This window comes from Branchiostoma floridae, chromosome 4 (genome assembly GCF_000003815.2).
Source record: "Branchiostoma floridae strain S238N-H82 chromosome 4, Bfl_VNyyK, whole genome shotgun sequence".
NCBI lineage: Eukaryota > Metazoa > Chordata > Leptocardii > Amphioxiformes > Branchiostomatidae > Branchiostoma > Branchiostoma floridae.
In genome coordinates, this window is record NC_049982.1 from 28355279 (window position 1) to 28373552 (window position 18274).

Sequence of the window (18274 nt, forward strand, 5' to 3'; positions counted from 1 at the left end):
CATTACAAAGGGCATCTCCCGACGAGGTCAACAACCGACAAGGTCAACCTCCCCACGCCGTGCGTGACATACACGCAGGCACGTAAGGGTGACGTCATCTCCGAGCAGATGTTGGGAGAGAAAATCGTAACGTTTTCTTACAGTCCCGTTGTTGTTTTGGGCACTGTTTATTTATTTATTTATTGGTTTGGCTGCACCGAACACACAGCCAGGGCTGCCCAACTAGCCTATGGCTATTACAAAGGGCTAGCCCTGCTGACAAACACATAAACAATACAAATTTAAAAAAAGAACATTTGTATGTACATGGTGTAGGATAACTTACATATCTAAAATGGAGTATATAACATCATATCATCGACAACAATATTTGCAATGAGAGGTCAGGGTCAGTATATACACGTGTATGACTAATTGGGCACTGTTGTTGTTGTTGTTTGGCGTTATTGATGTTTTTTTACTGACACACAAAATGAGAGGATTGTGTATCACAAAGAAATGGGGTCGCCAGAAAAGGTTGAGATTTTTCACCCTCAATATTTGCTTGGAGATTACAAGCCACGCTCCAGTTACTGTGTAGTTCGCCATAGTTTATTGCAAGCACAGTAGACTGTAACGACCTAAATATACATTTTAGGACTGTTGTATGAAATACAGTGGAGGATATCATGATTGGTGTTCAGATTTATCATCAATCAAATTCATTATTATCATTAAAGGCAAATAGCGCAAGAAGTACCTACAATCATATCATAATCGTAATCATTAACACGTAGATTGTATTGAGATTGTTCGCAAAAAAATGACCATGATATGTTACCATCATTCTAATATTCGTCCAACTTAACATGACAAAAGAATTCCTTTGAAGACCGTTAAATTTCCATTGATATCGATCGTGAACTGAATTACCTGCAAGAAAGTAGGTCAACCAGACTCGTATTTTTCATAGAGTGCGGCCGTGCTATGACAAGATCGCCCTACTTTGCCCCTGCATATATGTAGACCTTTGCATCTATATTAGACGACACATTCCCTACCAGTTTGGTTATATTGTTTTCTGAAGGTTAGGCCAGCCTTCTAGCAGTAGCCGGCCTCTAGTATGTGACCTTGTGCCTTTCGTTAGAATAGTTGTCACGGCGCGAGCAGCCTAGAGCTGAAATATTGCGGGCAAGAATCCAAAATAACATTCACTAAACTGAAATACATTCAACTGCAATAACAATTCGACGGTTGACATTGTAATCGTGTAGAAGTTATCTTGGGAAATCTTGAAAGAAACCTTTGGGACTGTAAAATGCGTTAACAGATTGAAGCAGTTTTCCTTGACATTTGTGGTCTCCACACCTCCAAATTAAAACAATGCAAGGGTGACTACTGGTCTACGCCTATTGAAAATTGCGGACCAGCAATATACAACAGACAGATATCGGCTGGCGCTAGTTGATACCGGTTGAACTTGGGTAACGCTGGTTCACATTTATCCGAGGGTAACCTATATTCGTTGTTTGTGAGAAAAAAACGTATTTGGAGATATGAAGTCGACAGACGGTGGTTTCAAATTGGAACATTTTGAAAATACTGCAAATTTGAAACCACGGTCAGCAGACTTGATACTCCTAAATGTGCTGTTTTTAAAGAAAACGGATAAAGGTCACACCACGGATAAAGGTGAACTAGCGTTATGACTGCAACATTTTTATCATGTGAGGGTTATATGATCTCATATCCACATATAATGTACTTGCAATTGCAAGTTGGTATAAGATAGTGTGGTAGCTAGAAGTCGGCACAACATTGCTCTCATTTTGTACTGTCACCCAGCTGAGTATATACTTGTAGTACTTTTTTGTACCCAAACAATGGCATACAGGGCACTGCTTTTCGGCCTTTGCGGCAACTTTACAGTGTCTTTGCCTCCAGACAGCTGTACTAAAATGGTGAATAAAAGATCCATAGAAATAGTAAGAGGAAAATATTTGTTGAGTTTTAAAAGGAATGCAAAAGGGAACGAAAAAAAGTCTTTTTTTCGCGACACCGCGGCCCTCAAAAACGTTCCACTTTCTGTGCAAATAAAAGTTTGTGCAACAAATCGTTTATTACAAGATTTTCAGTATGATTTCACAAATGATTTGTTAAGATATAGAAAATACAAGTTCAACAATTGCTGCATCAACCGCACATTTTCAAAAGATCGCAGATACACACATTATTTAATGTGTATCTTTTTTTCATCGCAGACAAACGCAAAACACGGAACGCAGACAAACGTACCTAAATAGTTAATACTAGTATCTTTCTTTTTCGCAGACAAACGTAAAAGTGTGCTGAACACATGTGCACCGCCCTTCTCATTAGCAAAGCGTCTCTAACCCGATTGACACGGCATGATGTCCTGTTTACCTAGAGCCAACAGAAAAACGGCTCATGTTGCTGCTATCTTCTGGAATGTGGGTGCCATATGGAATCTATCAGGAAGAGATTTCTCCCTTGCTTCAAGCGATTAGGAATAGCTGGAATTTTTCTGTATGAGTTACACTGGAATAAATGTAACCCAAATCATCCAAATATATTCTAACCTAATCCAGGATTACCTAATTAGAAAGATAATGAGTAAGTCTTCAAAGTTGTCGTGATACTCTAAAAAATGGCTACAGCACTCCTTTGAAATAGAGCATTTTAAATATGCAATGACGTTTTTACCATGTTAGAAAAATAGGAAACGTTACTATAGAATTGTTATTCTGTAGAAAAAACAACTTTACATACTCAAACAATGTGAAGTTATAAACGTGTCAACTTTATTTTTACGATGAGTGACACTACAAGATGGTGGGACGACAGAGTATAAAAATTCCTCCGCCAACAAACACCACTGTATTCGAGCACTCTGATTCGGATATGTCAAATCTGTCAGCCCATTATGTTTCAACACAATGCTTAGCACGTACGCCAGCCAATTTAAACTACAAATTACAATGAATGGTGGCCTTGCTGACAATGTGTAGAAAGACGGGAAACGCCCATTTTTGGGTCGCCGCGAGCACTTCATTTTGAGTCACTGGGTAGGAAGTTATTTGGGGTTGACAAATGCAGATCGGACTGTTTCAGGTATTCATTCCAGTTTAAATACAACGACATCCTTTTTAAATAGGTCTAGTTAAACCTAGTGTCTACCATTTGCTTCTACAATGTCTTATACTTGAATCTTCTCTCCGCCCTCCCCCCTATAGCTAGTAAATATTTCAATACTGTAAAAGGCGAAATGTTCGCGGGAATCTAATTTTGCTCTAAGGAGAACAAGTGTTCGCATCACGTTTTAATTTCTCGATTGAACCAAGGGGGTAGACGGGAAGACAAATAAACATTTTCGCCGTGGTTTTATGTTCAAATTCGCGGTAAACTCGAACACCGCGAAAATAAAACCACCACAAACATTTCCCCGTTTACAGTACCATTTATAGCGTTGACGTATAAGTCAAAACTGATACGATCATAATTTCAACTATCCGTCCGTATCTGGACCTTAACATGGAACAAATACCAGAGTGTACCCTATCTACATTTGTGGATAAGGCATGCTTCTTATAATCAGCACCAGGAAACAACTTAATGACACTGGAAGGGGCACGGATCCTACAATGAGTCACATGGCCCACAGAAAGAGACCGTAACCCAATTTGGGGCTACTTTTCTCGTGGGAACGGTCATTTCAGACGGATACGCTGCTCTATTTGACTTCCAATTTCCAACTGGCTGGTGGAATATTTTAAAACCCTCTCCCTCATAACAATAATCCGGACTGTTGTTGAAAATACGTAAACAGAGTATATTAAGGATGGTGTACAAAATTGGAGCCATTTGGATCTCTATATGCATAGCCCTTCGGTGGTACAAAGCCCTGAACGCCCCCATGAGAGTAAGACATAAATGTTTTACTTGTTGCCTTATTTGGACTGTCAAGTGCCGTGGCAGATTTTCATATCTCCATTGTCAAATGACACGTTTTCAGCCATTGGTCGCCGATTCCGTGCGACAGCAAATGGCGACTCATTTCACAAGCATTCCGAAGCAGTAAGTAACGGTTAGTAACCTTAACACAAAATTTGGCAAGAAAAATCAGCAAGTTTTCAAAACATCGATCGTTGACTGCTATTTGCTTAAACGTTCATTAGAGAAAGAAAGGTGAAGTAATCATAGGGCGATTCCAGAGAAATTCTAGACAACAGGTATTCCATAATCACATCACCGCAAAGTTTTATTAAATTTTCAGTCGACCTAGTTCCCATGAAACACTCTTCATGCCATTGTCACGCAGTCGACAAGAAGGTCTCTTCCTTTTTGTTGAAGGAACCCCCGAGTGGGCTAGCAACCCTATCTACATACAGTAGGGAGTCAAAAAAATCGACCTTGACCTTTGTCTTCCCATTCCCTATCCACTAACTGTTTTAGAACATGGTCACTAGCCCGAAGTTCGCAGCTACTACCGTTGGGCTGGCCGATAGATTTTTGTGCGGTGGAGTGAATGTACGACTTGAAGTGCTTGGACATCTGAGCACTTTTTTGTAGTGGATGGGAGGGAGTCTAGCAAAACATCTCAAAACAGCCTCTCAAATAACCGGTCCCGCATAATCCCCTGGTATATCTAGCTTCCGTTGGCAAAAAAACCCAATAACCTTGAGTTCGGTGTTTGGTACGGAATTCGCAGGATCTGATCTAAGATTTGGTCCCGAACTGATTACCAACGTTTCTGAATGAATATGACCTAGCGCATACATCGTATCAGTTTGTGCCGTTCACGAAACACAAGAGGAGAGTGAAAACAGTCTCCTGGCTCCCGGGATTCGAACCCGCGCCGAACGTAGCCCTGCCCGCCAGATCACAAACCTTCCACCACTAACCACTACGCCAAAAGGTCGTACACTTTGACATAGTCAATTTGGCGGCGCTTGAACCCAATTGTTACAAACCTGTTGTCAAAACATCTCCATTGGTGGTTGTAAATGCAATAAAACTTGTGTGACTGTGTAGCTGCCATCGGAATTTCAGCGGTCAGCATATTCAAAGCTCAGTGGATTTCGGTACACAATAACCCTTAGGGTTAAATGGGTCAAGAGGTGGTCACTTCGACGCCAATGGCTATTAGCTGGCGCTGTCCTGAGCAGGTGATTCCCTCCGTAGGGACACTCCTCCAACTTTTAAAGTGGACATCATAAAGTTGAGAGAGTACGTGTGGACATTGTAAAGTTGAGAGAGTATATGTGGACATTATAACGTTGAGAGAGTACGTGTGGACATTATAACGTTGAGAGCGTACGTGTGGACATTATAACGTTGAGAGAGTACGTGTGGACATTATAACGTTGAGAGAGTACGTGTGGACATTATAAAGTTGAGAGAGTACGTGTGGACATTATAACGTTGAGAGAGTACGAGTGGACATTATAACGTTGGGAGAGTACGTGTGGACATTATAACGTTGAGAGAGTACGTGTGGACATTATAACGTTGGGAGAGTACGTGTGGACATTATAACGTTGAGAGAGTACGTGTGGACATTATAACGTTGAGAGAGTACGTGTGGACATTATACCGTTGAGAGAGTACGTGTGGACATTATAACGTTGAGAGAGTACGTGTGGACATTATAACGTTGAGAGAGTACGTGGGGACATTATAAAATTGACAGAGTACGTGTAGGAATCTATACCTGACAAATATACAGTAGACTGCAGTACTGTAAATGCATTTAAGTTCGCGAGGATTGAATTCGCGGTAGCGGGAAAAGGGACTTAGGTTTTTGCGGTGGTTTTAAGTTCGCGGTAGCACCACGCACTATAGTCTCTTACTGCTATGGAAAAATGTTCGCGGTGGTTTTAAATTCGCGGTGAAGTAGCCACCTCGAAAACAGCGAACATTAAACCACCGCAAAAGTTTCTACGGTAGACTATACAGATGGTAGAAACTTGCAGTGTATTAGCATAAATCATTCATACAACGATGGAGTAAAATTGTGTTGAGCGCATTAGCAGCCGATGCATACAGCATATCGGTTTGGCGTAGCGCCAACTATGAGTCAGTGTGGCAGTGGCACAGAGCCCACTAGCCCAAATTTACAATTTCTCTTTGCAAGACGGAAAGTAGGATCGAAAATCAACATAAAAATCGTCAAAAACACTGCCAGAAAAGCGACATAGAATATGTACATCTTTGCTTTCTTCACAGTGTAAATTGAGTTGTAGATTTTGTAAACAGGGAAGCTGCATTGTAATTGATACCTTCACTATTTCTATTCAGAAGGTTTGGTACTATGTTTTGCTTCGAGACCAATGACTTGCATACGTAATGTACGAATGAGGCAGGCGTTATTTTTTTTCGGAAACTTTGATTTCAGAAACGAAAGATTGTTGAAAAGGATTTCCTCTTGCTTTCCTGTGCCCCAGTCCTTGATCCAAAGGATTCTTCTTCTTATGAAATACATGTCGCCAGTGCATACATAAATGATTGTATTAGAATGAACCGTGTATATTTTTCTACCCCCTTCGTAAAGATTGTCAGGACGCAAGTTTCTGGTTTCTCTTATCACCTGTTGGACTGCTCAGGTAACAACTCTTCTGTCAGGTCTCCTTTTGTAACCTCACAAAAGAACAGTTCCGGGTCGCTGGACATGGGTTTCTCGGTAACGAACACCTGTGTGAGTGTATCAATTGGTGTTTTGCACGGTTAGCTTGTTTGTTACATCGTCGAGCTAGGACATCATATATAACGTTTATTGATTGTTTCAACAACCTCTAAATACATTGCAGCGCCCTAAGGTGCTGAATTGCGTATTTAGGCATTAAAAACCATTGAAGGCCAGCTTAGATCACCGAAGGCTACTAGTTCCTGTCCACCATTAGCGTTCCTTGCCTTCCTAACTCGTAGCTGCAGCTGATTTCCGTGACGGAGAATGGTGACGCTTGTTCACCTTTATCCGCCATGTCACCTATTTTCGTTGCTACATCAAACTGCAATGTTTTCATATTGGGGTAACCTATGTCCGTTATAAATTTTGCCGTTTGAACACAATCCATCGACTTGATATCCCTTGGTACTCCGTTTTTTTTTAAACAGCGGATATAGGCCACCCGGTGGATAAGGGTGAACTAGCGTTACATACGTGTAGTCTGACATCTGTTGGTATAACATTCATCAAGCAACCAAAATCTATGTATCGATATTGAGTAGGCTTGGATTGTTTTTCGACGGACTCGAATATTCTCCACGTCCACATTCAGTTCTGCCGCCTTTAAATTGATACGTCTATCAGTTTCTCGCCTACAAATCTTGTATTTTCTGTTTTTCACTTTACATAGATTTGAAGGAAACACAATTTCTCATAAGTCATTCTTCTAGCTAACGGACATTCCACCGGACTCTGGAAGAATTCATCCAGAAAAACAAGTTCTAGAAAAGAAAGACGAATTTTGTAACCCTGTTGAACAAGTTGTCACATTTTGTTACTCTCTCTACAAATTCTGTGAACCACAGGGGCCTTAACTATGAAAATGACAGGGTTTGGGAATTTCCAGACATATTGTGAAGATGAGATAGAAAGAAATATAGAAGGCAACAAAATCTTAAGGTCATTTTCTAAACATGTGGAAAGACAGATCGGTAGTAGTGTCACCCCCACCCATATCACAAATGCTCCTTCCCATAACTGGCAATAAGCCGTATAGATTTATAAACGTATTACTCATTACATGTAAGGCTTAAATATTAGATAGTTGAAGTAGCAATAGGGGAGAAATATTCGCCACCTCGCCAATGCTTCGACCGCGAACACAACATTCTCCCCATCGCAAAATGATATCATAAATCTTGCGAACATTTCCTCTTTTACAGTAGCCTACGTGAAAAGAAGTCAGACAATTCACGCAAAATAAAATCAATCTAAAAATTCTACCATAATCTAAACATTCTTGCAACAATGTTGTCAAATTCTTGCTACATGGCATTTGCGGCTTGTAACTGCCTCAGGAAAGTAGGTCAACGATTTGTTTACGTTCGGAAAAGGATCTTGGTAAATATCTCCCTCTTGTGCCCTAAAATCGTTACAGTCGTATTTACACACCTGTAGAAAGCCGATATTACGATATTATCCCCAATATAACCGTGAGGAGGATCAATAAAGGTTTTGTTGTCAAAATCCGGCGTTATCTAGTCCGGAAGTGAAGCGTCTTTCAATAAGTACCTACAAATGTCATCCCCATATCCCAAAACATTTACCTTGGGAAAAGTGCTGTCAATGCTCATCTAAGGATCTTGTACCGTTGTAATTTTATGTTATTTGTAAGACCTATGCAATCAGCTGTGCTGCCCATAGGTCTGTGTAATGTACCGTCGCATTTTGAATAGATAAATAAATAAGAATTTACCAAAAGCAACGTTCTTTTTCAAACGCCTTCATGAAATGTATGAGGTCGTTTGTGCATAGTTCGTTCATTCAGACCGTTGTACACGTAATGGCACATGGGGTAGCAAGTCTCCTTGCTGTTTCAGTACTAGCGGGGTATATTTTTACAGGGAGGGTACATTTCCGGCATCCTTGAACACAGGACCCCCTTTTTTCGTCCCTTTCAAAAACAGAAGCAATCCCAACCGAGATACCCATCCCAGGATTGAACCGGGGATCTCCAAAGTACTAATTGAGATGCTGCTACCAGTTGCGCCACAGGGACACACGTTATGACACAATGTAAAACAATGTAGCCCCGAGGCCGTTGGCAATCAACATAACATGTCAGATTGTGTTTCCGGAATTCCATACTCTAGTTACGCGAACTGTGACACCGCAATGGCCCAGCGCCTTACCCTGTGTACATTCTTAAACTGTAAAAACAAGATTATTGCGACATATTTATAGAACATGGCGCGAATCCATGCCGCAATTTGGTCGATACTTGGCGGACCCCTAAAAGGTCGCGATACTATACGCATGATGACACATAACATATACCCACTTGTCATCGTACTGACAAAGCACATCAGTGACATATAGATCGCAATGGCAACTTTAGAGCCCGTAAATACTAGTATTCTTTGAAACAATGTTGTAGTCATAGTCTCTGTTGTAGTTGTTGAGTTATGTCGTCGTACGATTGTGATGAAGTCGAATTTTCAAGCACACTGTACATGGGACCAACCGCCGAAAAAGATCTCAGACTACATCTTCAGTAGAGCTGAATTTTGCATGACACCTTTACGCCTATCACAAGGAAGCTCTCAGTCTCAGTTGGCGATCGTACGACGTCGTACAGCGAATGTAATCGTACGACGTCGTACGGCGAATGTAATCGTACGACGTCGTACGGCGAATGTAAAGCCCCCTTCACACGAGAGCACGAATGAGCCGGAATGCCGTCCGAATGAATTTTTTTTCTATTCGTGGCAATTCCTCGCAATTCGTACTGTACTCTAATCATTCTTACTGCATTCGAGATATTCGTCCCCGTTCTTTTGGCTGGCTCGAAAGTTTTTGACATGTTAAAAACTGTCGATTTGCATTCGAATTGGAGAATTATCGAAAGGCATTCGTAGTGGATTTTAAATGTATTCTAACTATTCTGACTGCAGTCTGACCGCATTCTACGGCATTCTAACATTAGTCGAAACATTCTTATCTCATTCGATGGAGAACCGAAACGGCAAGCCACCTCGAATCCTGCCAGAATGTGGCCGAAAGAATATTTCGAATGCCGTAAGAATGTCTAGAATGCACTACGAATTCACAGGAATAGACAATAATATTCATTCTGACGGCATTCCGGCTCATTCCTTCTCGTGTGAAGGGGATTTAAGGTCCATTCAGAATTCCCACCCGAATGGCCCCGAATGTGACACGAAGTTTGCAAATACTTCATTCCGGCTGGTTCGGCTTCATTCCTGCTAATTCGATTTCCGTGTGAAGGCCCTATAATCGTACGACATCGTACAAATGTTGTCCGCCCTTCTTACGTACTACATAGAGAGAGGTACGAAACCACCTGGACAAACCCTCCTCCAGACACCTTTTACAGTCTGATGCACAGGTCTGTTTGAAAACAAGTCGAGCACAATGAGAGAGAGCCGCTCAGTCAACAGTACACAGCCAAACGGCAAATATATGCTGTGGTAGGTTCCTCTTCAATAGCTACCCGTTCCCTAGTGGATGCAATGTATGTTCAACAGTTGCTTGGTACGTTGGTAGTGTTTTTAATTACCCTTCGTGAAAAAAATGTATCATTTTGGCATGTCTGTGAGTACCAGTATGTGCGTGGTTGTGTTTGTTGTATGTCTGTGTGTTTCCAGATATTTATGGACACCATACCTCAAGAAGGCATGGAACTATGAATGCATTGTGATGATAATAAGTATGTAGGTAGGTGTTGGAAAACTTCAGACAAAAATCAGGGTCCATTCTGCTTTTGATTCGTACCGTTGCAACGGAAAAAAATCTATTTAGATACTTTGCCACGGAAATGCCATGGTCTTGTTCATTTAGATATTTTTCATTTTCAAACATCTTCGTTTCTTATCTCTGACGGCTACTTTTTTTAATGCAATTCGAGGGTTGTCTGATAGTAAGTCAATGACGTAACATGGCACCTGTGTTATCATCACAGGAAGGAAGGATAACCCTACAATTATGCTAATTATACATACAGTACAAGAGCCTGGTATAATTTGCTGAACATCATAGTGACATGCTCTAAAAAGTGGTTACCCCTAACGACCTGGCGTTTAACTGTGTGGGCGTAGCTATGAGTCATGCTGATTCTCAACAACGACATTGAACCCTAGCAGAATCACACTGCAATTCTGCAAGTATCCTATTACACCACTTCCGCCTTTACATTCTGTTGCTATCCAATAATATTCAGATCACTGCGGACTTACACCAAGACAATCAAAACACCAACTGATTACAATACCCGCATTTTACTTCAATGATTATTCTATTCCTTATTACTACAAGCGAATGTTAATACCGATGGACAGATGTCAAACATTTTACTCAGTACGACCCCCCCCCCCCTCCTTTGCCTTCGGTGGTGGCCTTTTGTCAAGTGATAATCTTTTACATGACTACCTGTACAACACGCCCAAGGGGCGAGTGCTTACTTCCCACCTTTGTATGACGTCATAATGCACCTTTGACCCTCAACCTCCCGTAAATAAGGACCACGCCCACCCACCAGTGCGATACTGTTTCCAATTAAATGTGCCTGGCCTTGGCCCTGGATAGTGTTTCAGAAATAGTTGTTCAGGTTCACATTGTAGTCCTTAGTGGCACCATAGGTCAGGAAGTTTCCTTGCTGTTTCTGTAGCAGGGTGCGTTTTTATAGATCTAGGGGTTGCTAGCCCTTCCCCTTTAACGTGCTTGAGCCGGCTGGCATATCCTCAAACATTGGCATAGATCTATTCAAAGAGCCACAAATTTCGTCCACGAAGACTAGAACACTGCGGTAGACCTTTGTTGAATCGCCACAGCGCATAATTTAGTCTTGTAGAACCCTCTTGTTCTTAGAAATCAAGTCACCGACGCGTTATATACATGTAAACACTAACATGACCTTCGTAAATAACTTGTCTGCTCCCACAAAACACAGAACACATTTGACACAAAACAGGGGTGTTGACCGCCGAAAAGAGGCACAAGACATCGTCACGGAAAAACTCGATAGAAAAGATAATATTCGCCAGATTATGCTATAAAAGGTATCTACGTGATCCTGACAAGTTGATCTATCACATACAGTGCATTTGAACTTTTAGATATTATGTTACGGTGAGATTTCAAGAGCTAAAGTTGGCCTTCAAACTGCCGTGAAATGCCTGATTTCGGCGACGATTTCGTACTGCATGGGGGTTTCTGGGCTACCGCTTTCCAGTATATCCAGTATACTTCAGGGTCGCAACAGAGAGGTCATACCAGAACGCGTAGCCGTGGAGTCCGCGTGTCCTGACTCAGTATCGTTGGAAGCAAGGAGGTTCAGCTGAGTTCAGAAATGGACTATTTACTTGATGTGGCCAAGGACCTTATCAAACTGTATGTGAGCCTTGGTCCACACTGAGAATCTGCTGTCTGACGGTTAAACAAACAGGCTTATTTCAAGGGAGTCTGCGGCCAGCACCTGACATACCATGCAACTTTGCCATAGCCTGATAACGTTTTTGCCAGTTTTAGAAAAAAGTTTCCTTAAAAGATTTCTTTTCGTACTCTCTTAATATACAAATAGAGAGCGCAATTCTTAGGTGTGTTATTATGGGCGTGACCTTCTTTTCTTTCAGAAAAATGTTTCCTTTAAAGATTTCTTTTCGTACTCTGTAATATACAAATAGAGAGCGCGATTCTTAAATGTGTCATGGGCATGACGCAGTTTTCTTTTAGAAAAGTTTCCTTGATAGAATTCTCTTTGCTCTCTGTTAGCATACACTTAGAGAGCGCAATTCTTAAGTGTGTCATAGACATGACGCACTTTTCTTTCAGAAAAAGGAAAATGTTTTCTTAAAAGATTTCTTTTCGTTTTCTGATAGTGTACACTTACAGAACGCAGTTGTTAGGTGTGTCAAGGCTTGACCTTTTTTTCTTTCAGAAAAAGATTTCCTTAAAAGATTTCTTTTCGTACTCTGATACAAAAAGAGAGCACAATTCTTAGGTGTATCATGGGCATGACGCACTTTTCTTTCAGAAAAAAGTTTCCTTAACAGATTTCTCTTCGTTTTCTGTTAGTATACACTTAGAGAGCGCAATTCGTAAGTGTGTCATAGGTACGACGCACTTTTGTTTTAGACAAAAGTTTCCTTAAAAGATTTCTCTTCGTTTTCTGTTAGTATACACTTAGCGCAATTCTTAGGTGTATCATGGCATGACGCACTTTTCTTTCAAAAAAAAGTTTCCTTAAAAGATTTCTCTTAGTTTTCTGTTACTAGTAGTATACACTTAGAGAGCGCAGTTCTTAAGTGTGTCATGGCATGACGCACTTTTCTTTCATAAAAGAGGAAATTTTCTTTCAAATATTTCTCTTCGTTCTCTGTTAGTATACACTTAGAGAGCGCAATTCTTACGTGTATCATGGCACGACGCACTTTTCTTTGATAAAAGAGAAAAGTTTCCTTCAAAAGATTTCTTTTCGTTTTCTCTTAGTATACACTTAGAGAGCGCAGTTCTTAAATGTATCATGGCATGACGCACTTTTCTTTGATAAAAGAGAAAAGTTTCTTTCAAATATTTCTCCTCGTTCTCTGTTAGTATACACTTAGAGAGCGCAATTCTTAAGCATAACGCACTTTTCTTTGATAAAAGAGAAAAGTTTCTTTCAAATATTTCTCTTCGTTCTCTGTTAGTATACACTTAGAGAGCGCAATTTTTAAGCATAACGCACTTTTCTTTGATAAAAGAGAAAAGTTTCTTTCAAATATTTCTCTTCGTTCTCTGTTAGTATACACTTAGAGAGCGCAATTCTTAAGTGTGTCATGGTATGACGCACTTTTCTTCCATAGAAGAGAAAACTTCCTTAAACTATTTCTCTTCGTTCTCTGTTAGTATACACTTATAGTCTCCAAGCAAACCCTACGGTGCCTTAGAAATAGTATCAAAGCTGGCAAGGCACCAGGTGCCCGTTTGACTCCCTTAGCCGGCTATCTCCCTTTGGCCGGCTATACTCCTTTGCCAGCTTTGATATTGTTTCCAAGGCACCGTAGGGTCTGCTTGGAGACTAATACACTTAGAGAGCGCAATTCTTAAGCATAACGCACTTTTCTTTGATAAAAGAGGAAATTTTCTTTCAAATATTTCTCTTCGTTCTCTGTTAGTATACACTTAGAGAGCGCAATTCTTACGTGTGTCATGGCATGACGCACTTTTCTTTGATAAAAGAGAAAAGTTTCTTTCAAAAGATTTCTTTTCGTTTTCTCTTAGTATACACTTAGAGAGCGCAATTCTTATTAGTGTCATGGCATGACGCACTTTTCTTTCATAAAAGTGAAGAGTTTCTTTCAAATATTTCTCTTCGTTCTCTGGTAGTATACACTTAGAGAGCGCAATTCTTAAGTGTGTCATTGCATGACGCACTTTTCTATCATAAAGGAGAAAAGTTTCTTTCAAACATTTCTCTTCGTTCTCTGTTAGTATACACTTAGAGAGCGCAATTCTTAAATGTGTCATGGCATGACGCACTTTTCTTTCATAAAAGAGAAAAGTTTCTTTCAAACGTTTCTCTTCGTTCTCTGTTAGTATACACTTAGAGAGCGCAATTCTTACGTGTGTCATGGCATGACGCACTTTTCTTTTATAAAAGAGAAGGATTTCCTTAAACTATTTCTCTTCATTCTCTGTTAGTATACATTTGGAGAGCGCAATTCTTAAATGTGTCATGGGCATGACGCATTTTTCTTTTAGAAAAAGGTTTCCTTAAAAGATTTCTTTTCGTACTCTGTTAATATACAAATAGAGAGTGTAGTTCGTAGGTGTGTCATGGGCATGACGCACTTTTCTTTCAGAAAAAGATTTCCTTAAAAGATTTCTCGTCGTTCTCTCACGGTTAGTATACACTTACAGAACTCAGTTCTTAGGTGAGTCAGGGGCTTGACAATCTTTTGTTTTAGAAAAAGGCTTCCTTTTTAAGTTTTCTTCTTTAGTATGTAAGTTTACACCTCAGTTAGTTACTATACGCTTTAAAGGCGCAGTTCTCAAGTGTGTCTTTGGCTGGTTTGTCATCCTCAGTTAGGTTGCGTATACACTTTGAAATGAGCTGTCCGATAGGTTTGACATAGTTTTTTATCTCCCACACAACTAGTCGAGCAAAGGCAACCGTAAACTTTTTACTAGTACGTATAATCTAACTTCCAGTCATCTAGTGTCTATTTGTTTCACAATAGCGCATTATTTCAACATTTAGCCTTACCTTGCCCGTAGAATAATTTATGACACAAAAACTTCTATCTGTACCAAATGGCCGGTCTGCATAGCGTACAATTTATTGTTACTTCGAATTCCATAGAAGTGCACAGCCGTAGTGTAGATGCCTTTGGTTTGGAAGGAGTAACTGTTGTTACCTCATGTAACCAAGGACGTTATATCTTGACTAAAGTAACCGCTCCTCATTAACCGCTCCTTGCTCTCTTTGTTCATGGACTGAACGTATACAGCATACTTGAGGGTAACCATACGGCTATATCAACAGGAAACTAGCCTGGTATCCAGCCGTAATATAACTATATTACGGCTGGATACCAGGCTAACAGGAAACCGCTGGTTGAGGTTGCTATAAAAATCATGCTATCGCCCACTGCCGTATTACTGCCAGTGTGACCCGGAAACAGTCGAGCCTCGCCCTATATAACGGACACCTCGAAACCCCCATATGGTGCGTATTTTGGCGTGCTAGCAATGGCGAAACCCATAGGAAATCCTGGGAAAATCGGTCAACTTTAACTCGATGAATCTCCTTCTTCTCATATGAATATTTCGTCTAATGAACTGCACTTCCTTGGCCATCTTGTCCTGATTTGTACAACACCTTATTTTGCCTGATTGGACAGATTGCGGCTGAACTATCAAGTTTTTCCGTGACGATGTCTTGTGCCTCTTTTCGGCGGTCAACAGGGGTGCGCATCCAACCATACTGTACCCACAGATGAAAATGTGCTTGCTTTACAATGTTATACAGTTACGAATGAGTTGTTCAGGGGGTAATCAACATGTATAAAAATGACCTCACACGACCTGCTTTGTTATTTGGCTTTACGTAGCCGAGATTGGGTACATTTCTGGTTCATTGCTAAACAAAAGAATATACGTTCAATGACCTCAGGGTCGACGACTTCTCATATTCGTTAGGAAAAGCTCTAAAATTTCTCTAAATCTTCAGGGATTGTCTTCAGTGTCTATTTGAGAGTTGGTGTGGTGTTTTGTAAGTCAAATGTTTTGTGTTGTAGCGTTGCGCTGTGGTTGTAAGTGACACCCGTTGCACCACACACCCACACACGTACGGGTCAGGGCGCTAAACTTTACAGGGCGACGCCCACGTCATTAAATGTACCCAACATGGACTGAAAAATCCGCGCTATGAATCCCTCTTTCCTATTTAAATTGTGTTTAAAGACCTTCAAACTTTGAACTTAGTGGTAAGATTATCGTGGGCCATCGTACGATTTTAATCCCGTAGATTTTTTCAAGCAGGCTGTGAAAGAACCATGATCTAAGACAATGATTTAAGACTACATTTTTTCGTAACAAGGAATCTGAATTTTCAAGGACACATTACACGTACACGGCTATGCCAAGATCTAGAACCTCCTTAATCTGCGTATCGTACAACGATCACACGACAACCGTACGATGTGTGAGCCATTCGTAAATCACAGTAATGAATTTCAATAGCGTTGTCCTCCTAATCTTTATAAACATTGAGTATAATGTTCTAAGACTTGGAAATAGAAATAGAGAAACCTGGGGCTTATATCAACAATGTGGCTACTTACTAAGAACAATCACACTATTAGATTACGACCTAGTCTCAAGACTTTGTATCTATTTGTTTGGTTCTGGTAAGGGTTTGCATATGGTATGTAATCTGGAAAGGGAAGGGGGTGGGGGGCAAAACAGCTGTAGTATTGGAATATTTTCAAAACTACTAGACATATTGCAGTCGATATCGCCTTAAATCCGTATTGCGGCGATGGGGTTAAGAAAATCAATTCGTAAGCAAACGCTGGTGCATACATAATGATAGCACTGGCATAAACTACGCTCAGAGCTATGTTTATGTCTTCACAAAGAGCATAAACGCTCTACCCTGAAATAAATGCCTCAACCATTGTTGCAACATTTCATAGCAATTTTCAAAAAGATACCCTGCTACACTGTCTACAGAATACTGCTTTGGGACTCTGAGGTTATTCGTTACAAGCCAATGGGGTATGTTTTTGCATTTTAAACACTCCCTAAAAGCCCAGGTCAATTTACAGCTCACGGTTGTCTTGCCCTCCCCCTTTCGTTCCGGTTGTCATTTTGTAAAGTTGATTTATTGTCTGTGACACTGGCTGCACAGGTAACTCTTGCGACAAGCTATCGCCCTCCCACCCTTGTTCACGCGTTCCATCCCTGTTTTTCGTCTATAATCAACAACATCTGCTTAGTTTAAAGGTGTACTATGCAAGATTAGGACAACCACAATATACAGAAATGGTATAAACATACCCCTGGTCGCATCCACTTGAAGTTGTAGCGCTGTAGATTCTCGTGGTTGCTGAAGTACAGGGACTGGTCTTCCGCTGGGAACTCGGGATCCTCCCAGAGCCCTCCTTGGTTCTCGTCTTTAATCTCGGCGTAAACCTGGCCCTTGAAGGGCACTGCTTCTTCCGGGGTAGCCATCTTGGTTCGCTCGAATGCTTTTTTAGAGTCTACCAAATGAGGAAATCGGGTTAGAGAGAGGGGAGAGTTGGAGGGAACGGGTAGGTATAAAAACACACGAGGGCCTGCCGAACTTGTCTACACACACACACACGCCCTTGCGGTAGGTGGGTGGGTGGCTGAGTGAATGACGCAGACACAAGGGGTGAAAGGCCAGTGTGGGCAGGGCACTGGTTGTACTACTTAGGTATGCAGAATACACACGTACGGATTGTGTCATACACTGGTGTGCCCCTACAGGACTACAGTTGCCCCGGCTGTTGGACAAGGTGATTGGACCCGTGCACAAGCATTGATTATCGCCCGGTCATCATTTATGCAAAGCCCCGACCCACTAGGGACATACTGCGGGACGATACACTGGTGATAAAATGTGTCAACAACAGGGAAAGATTATCTAGGGCCGCAAACTGTGCTCCAAGCGGCTTCATGTTATTTGACTATTCCTACTATTTTTCGAGCGACCTGTGAAGCCTGGTAGAGGCCATAAAAATATTGCTTTACCAGAAATAAATGTACCTGTAATAAATATGATATGATATGATAATCTTTATTGCATATTCATGCCCGAGGGCTAAATGCACAAAGGGACCACATATGGTCTTATGGATGCAGAGGAAAAAAAGAAACTAGACTACTACAATGGTTTTAAACTAGTCTAAATGGAAAAGGAACTAAGGCACTATGTGTCACAATCTCTAATGGCTGCTTCTAACATGTTCTTCTCTCTTTTTGAAACACATGGAGACATATTTACATATTGTGTCGATAGCATGATCGTCCTTGCATAACATCAAGTACTTAAACAAGTCTTTTTTTGACATTTTCTTACAG

The 18274-nt window shown here is 40.9% G+C and overlaps 1 protein-coding gene across 3 annotated transcripts in view; it reads right to left on the reverse strand.

Moving 5' to 3' along the window:
- LOC118413335 (calpain-9-like) overlaps positions 1 to 17688 on the reverse strand; it is a 41213-nt gene extending 23525 nt beyond the window's left edge. Inside the window, exon 1 of one of the 3 annotated variants that reach the window (XM_035816667.1) lies at positions 17228 to 17688. In XM_035816667.1, coding sequence (XP_035672560.1) covers positions 17228 to 17401 — 174 coding nt within the window. In that variant the 5' untranslated portion in view covers positions 17402 to 17688. The remainder of the gene's footprint in view (positions 1 to 17227) is intronic. The other 2 variants (XM_035816666.1, XM_035816665.1) reach the window with 2 other exon arrangements.
- Positions 17689 to 18274: the final 586 nt, after the last annotated feature.